The sequence below is a fragment of the Ruditapes philippinarum genome, unplaced genomic scaffold, assembly GCF_026571515.1.
Source record: "Ruditapes philippinarum isolate M1 unplaced genomic scaffold, ASM2657151v2 ctg1557_1_1_1_1, whole genome shotgun sequence".
Lineage (NCBI taxonomy): Eukaryota > Metazoa > Mollusca > Bivalvia > Venerida > Veneridae > Ruditapes > Ruditapes philippinarum.
In genome coordinates this window covers 118,489-124,488 of record NW_026863215.1, presented here as the reverse complement: position 1 = coordinate 124,488, position 6,000 = coordinate 118,489, and the positions used below count along the sequence as shown (strand labels likewise).

The following is a 6,000-nucleotide window of genomic DNA, read 5'->3' as shown; positions in this document are numbered from 1 at the left end:
TTATAAGCAAATGCAAACTTTATTTTGAGGTAACTATTAATTAACCATTGTTCATTGGATTTGCAGATTTTAAGTGCATATGTTTATCGGGTATGTTTACCTATAAATTTTCACTGCATATGTTTATTATATGTGTTTTTTTAAAAAACAGATACTGAGTGTTCGCGGAAAGGATACAGGTTACACCTTAATTCATTTCCTTGTAGAACAACTGCGCATGTCCGATCCTGGCCTGTTACAATGGACGGAAAGTGTGCAGATGGTGAAAAAATGTGAACAGATTTCAGTTAAGTCTGTAGCTGCTGAAAGCGAAGGTAAAATTGTTTTATTTTATTCATCACATAAAGACCATATAGTTTGATAGGATAAGATGTGTTTGCTTTAAAAAATAATTCAAAATAACAACAGTAGCACATTATATAGAGACTGAGACCAAAAAACAATTAACGTATTGATAACATAATAAATTGTCAACATTGGCCCTTGATCAATCGTATTGAATTTTACTTTGTTTTACCAAACATATATTTACATGATTGTATTAATTGGTTTAAATTATTCTACATGTATATATTGACAATAAATTTAATATGTCGAAACATACAAAGTTTCTGTTCTTATCCTATCACTTTATCTTTTATAACCAATATGTCATACAACATAGCTAAAAGAGAATTCTATATCACACTCCAACTGATTTTTACCAAATACTTTGTCTCATTTTCCATGTTCACCCAGTTTCATCATACAGCAGAATTTTAACAAATCTAAATATATCAGAAAAAATAAATTGATTTATTGTTTTTCAGTATTAAAGTGTGATTTGTCGAAAGTGAAAAAGCATTTAAAAACATTGAAATCCAAACCAGTGTATTGCTCCAGACAAGACAACAAATTTCAACAAGATGCGCAGGTAACAAAATCATTTTTGTTGTTCTGTTAAAGACACGTACAACTATGTTACAGTTTTATAGACTGGTAGGAAGATTAAAAACTGTACAGTATCGTAGAATCGTTTAAAGCGAAACATAGCCTGGTTTGCCAATATAGTTTCCTTAAATTTGATTTTTTTTTTGATTTCAACAAATATTTTAAAGGAAATCAGCTATGTGACCCCCCCCCCCCCCCCCGAAAAATATGGTATTGCTTTCCTCCGATGTGAATTATTTGTCCTTGAAATAAGCATGAACAAGGAGACCGATAACTTGACAAACAAATTCCATTTGTCAGTGACGTATGATTTGCATTCAAGTTATGTGTACTTCTTGATGTTTTCTTCTCTTTTTAAACATGCCTGAATAAAACGGTGTCCTGTTAAAGCCACCTTTCGTTAATAGACATTCTTCCATCAGATTCTAAAAGCAAAAGTTTAAATCAATTGTATCACACATTTTTCTTTATAATATTATAATTTTATATATTGCTGTACGAAAACTGTAGAATACCTGTTAAAATTGATTGTTGATAAGGTGTAAATTGAACGGGAATGTTGCTTGTAAATGATATAAGTGTTTCCGTTTTACGTATTATGGAAATCACTTTTATGTAAACCTTGGCATATTTACAAAAGGTGTTATATGCAATTAGATATTTATTTTTCGAATTTCCGTCAAATATCGTAGAAATTATTGCCAATATTTTTTTCTGGCATCAACAGCTTCTTGTTTTATATTAACAATAACAATAATCAGTACTTACATTTTCGAATATATGTATTTACTAGTATGTATTTTATTTTAAATATTGCATTGTTTGTTTCAATACATATATAGTATGTTCAGTAAATTAAATTTATTATACTTACAGAATTTAACAGTTGAATACGAGATGAAACTGGAGAAATTGGACAGAAGAGGTGGGGAGTTACATCATAAATATAGAAAAATACTGGTAAGTGATCAATGGACGGGGTACAATAATTGAAACTAAATTCAAGATACAACTTTTGTGCATTGCAAAGCAGAATAGCCTCTGTGATTGCGCCAACGTCGACTATTTTCTGACTTTTTTATGTTTATCTAAGATCAAAAGAATTGGTTACAATTGTTTCGTGTAATAAGAATGTTAAAAAGCTTTTTTGAAATCTATATAGTGATATATGTTCATAAATTTGTCTTGTTTGATTATCGAAATGGTGTATCAAATTTAGCAGTATAAGAAAGTAGTACAACAATTAAAGAAACAATGTCACTGCAGAAATAATAAGAAATAAAACAATCTTTACAGTCTGGACGTGCATGCAACCTTTATTTAAAAAGTATAAGAAAGCATATTATAACAAACAAAATTATATATATAAGTATAATTTAAACAATGGTGTTCCCCAGAATCACATTATCAATACTGCATACAACATCACCATCAATCATTTATTTGACTCTTGCAAACTGTTTTCTTACAGACGAAATTCGGGGAACCTCTGTACCAGAAGTCGGATCAAATGTTTGCCGTTGTAGCAAACTTTGCTGATAAGTTTAAAGCTGCCATAAAAGATATAGACACTAAAACTGTAGAGAGAAAATCAACCACTTGATTTGAAGATAGCAAAATGGTGCACAACTAAACAACAATATAACAGATACGGCGTCCGTACATCATGAGGATTCATTAACGCTCGAAGACTGATAGTCTTTTCGTATTTTCAGTCTTTTCGTATTTTCTCTCTTCATAATGAGAAAAATTTGGAGTCTACAGATTCGTGTATTTTTAAGTGTACTTTGTATATGGAATACTTGCATTAGAAACAGTATTTGTTCAGTTCGTCTGTCTTTGTTTTATTTTTTCAAATGGAATATAATGCATATAGCAATTTGAAATGAAATATAATACATATATTTTAATTCTTATTTTTTATTGCTGGTAAATTGTGAAAATACCACAAATCGTTCCACGGTATTTTCAAAAGGTAAAGTCTTCTTTCAAATTTATTTAAACCAACCTATGTCTATATCTTATACATTATGCACTGTGTATATAGGTCATAACGACCGAATGATATAAGAAAGAAATGTAAATGAAATAAAAAAGAAGATTATAATTATAGTGTTTTTATTTTGTTTTAACTAACAATTATCTTTTTTGCAAAATTTCTCAAAATCTTAATTCCGTTCATGTAAACACACAATGACATTCTGTATAAGAGGCGTTGTCAAAGCAAGACATCTTGTAGATCCATTTTGAAAAGTTACTGAATAAGGACACCATTGTGCTCTGAAAGTGTTTGAATTGGATCATTTGAGAGTACTAATGATACATTTAGAACATGGAGAATATCAGCGAATGCCATTGGCGTAAAAAATGTAATAATTCCAGTTCAGATAAAGCAAATACTATAATTCGCCAAAATACTTTATGCATGTATATGCCTTTTAAAAAACGTTTCCGTAATCGCCGTACATCTTTTTGTTTTATTTCAGTTTGACACATGTTTCAAACATATCGAAAGTGTCTGTCTTGAAAACTGACATACTGCTGGAAATTTATTTATTTTCAGTACCTTACAAGGGATATTTACATATCGGGATATGAGAAACCCTCGAAAAATTGTCTTTGCTTTTGTATATTAGTTTTTTCATACCGATTTTGAAACTTGATGGTGTTCATGAAACTAAACGACCTTAGCAACCATATAACTATATACAAAATATAACTTTATTCAATTACATCGTCACTTTAAACGATTTTCTATCATTGACACACAACTGAAATGATTTCATTGCCACAAAATAGATATGTCCTTAACAACAAATTCCCTATGTCAATAAAGCAAAAAAAAAAAAAATTAAATCGAAGCACCGACTTGAATTTGAACAGTGTATACAGATGAAAATGTTCTGTTTAATGTCCGTTGGCATTCGTTTGACAATAGAACAATATAATTATTAGACTTATAAGCAGCAAAAGTTGAAAATAAAACATTATTATTCAAAGTGAAAACACAGATAAAAACTTATTTTGCGATGCGTTAGGACATCATATCCACTTTACTTTTCAATGTTTCAATTCATATCTATAATTATTCTGCTTTTGTAAAAAAACGGATCTAGCACATTTGAATTAGAAACATAGCAATATACATGTAAAAGTACTTTAATTGATACCAAGTTTAGGGTTAAACAGATATTTTTGATTTTTGGTAAATACTAGTAATGTTTCAATAATGACAATCATTATGGTATTTTGCTTTTGTCTGAATACTGTCTCACAGGAAATATGCGTTTTAAAGTTAATACTGTACGTAGGTTAGGGTGATCGAAATCGATGGAGTGGTGAAGTTTTTTTCTTATTTTAAATATCATATTCTATAGTAACACAAGCATTTGTAGGCCAAATTCAAGGGAAAACCATAAACATGTATAAATATCTTAAACGTTGACTGCCATAAACTTTGTCAGTTTTTGTGTTGAAAGTTTCAATAATGGAAGTGAACAAAATTTGACTTCTAAAAATATAACAATAAATGAATTTTCCGATCGATTACTAGTATTGAGTCTGAATAGTTCTCCAATGAACATAAAAATATTATAGTTTTTAAACATAGTTGATTATATAGTAAATTTGAACATAGCTCAATTTTGTTTAGCCCTCTGAATTTTAAAATACAGGAATTATCTATCTATAAATAAATAAATAAATAAATCCTTTATTTTTGTTTGCTAATTTTAAAATGGCCAGTGAAATTCCCAAATATCAGTTAGAAATTCCCAAATATCAGTTAGAAATTTTAAAAACAAAATCTCTAAAGAAAGCCCAACACGGCAAAAAATGAAAATGTTGCAGGCTCGGTTTGATTGAGCCTGTTCATGGACGGTACTGGAAAGTGCAAAGCAATGAATACAATGCAACATTCATTGAATTTCACAGGATGTCGATGTGAAAATAGAAAGCCTATTGTCTTATAATGTTCCTGGTTGCATATTGTTTTATTAGAATAGAAATCAACAATGTTCACCTGTACATGTATCTTAAATACTAGTATTATGGATAAAAGTTTTAGTAGGGAACACAGAATTCTCTCGAGAAGGCCTAAAATATCATAAGATAACAGAACAGGGTGTTTCGACTTGTGCACCCTACAGAATGAAAATACATTCTTTAAGTAAAATCGTGTACACGACAAGACAAAAGAATACAAGATAACTACTGTCGTTATTTCTGTCTGTTGCGCTCAATCTCAAAGCTCAATATTAAATCCAGAATATATACTCTTCATTAGAAACAATCATTCTACCAATCTATCAGTTTTCAAATAATTTAGCAAACCGACACAAAAATACGTTTGGCCAAATAAATAACCAATTTGACAACAGATAAATGATATCGCCAAGAGAATTAAAACTTATACATATGTACATATATAAAAATATGTAAAGAATCTCGAAATTCAAACTCTGACAAATCCTGAATTCCATTTTAGAAGAATGTTAGTACAATATAGCAACAACTCTGGAGAATGTATCCTGGAACATACGATACGTTATAGTACATCCCAGATGAATCTAAGAAAAGTCTTTGAATTATTAAGTGTATAGATGTATGTTTGCATAACAAGACCAACAATACTACTTCATTGCGGTCATGGTTAGGATTGCTAACAATAAAGATGTTCTTTTTAGAAGCAGTAGTTATATCGAAAATAAATTCCTTTCTTTGAAATGCTGTAAACAAATATGATATTGTTTTAAATAATTCATTTTGTTTAGCATGATTTATATAGTAACCGATTAATGTAATGACATTGACCCAATATATTTTGCCTCATGTGGCTGAATGTTGAAGCATGCACCAGAAATACTGTCATTAGCTGTTTATCTAGAGGCAACTAAATGGGTTTAAATAACTGGAGTCTAAAGATGCAACTCTGATCACCAGGAGACCTGTAAAATGGTTTTCACCCTTGGTGTTGCTTTGAATGTTTTTATCACCCGATGTTAGCCCAAATCATCCTTCCTGTTTCGACGCCATTTAACCTAGAAAACTGATAGATGATAACCAAAGAAA

At 29.9% G+C, this 6,000-nt stretch overlaps 1 protein-coding gene across 1 annotated transcript; it reads left to right on the top strand.

The window, feature by feature from the left end:
• Positions 1 to 151: 151 nt before the first annotated feature.
• On the top strand, positions 152 to 2,834 carry LOC132721502 (formin-H-like; the record flags this gene model as incomplete). The annotated part of the gene is given in 4 exon segments (XM_060705819.1): positions 152 to 314; positions 810 to 913; positions 1,807 to 1,890; positions 2,402 to 2,834. Coding segments are annotated over 4 exon segments (483 nt in total), but the record flags the coding sequence as incomplete, so codon positions are not given.
• Positions 2,835 to 6,000: the final 3,166 nt, after the last annotated feature.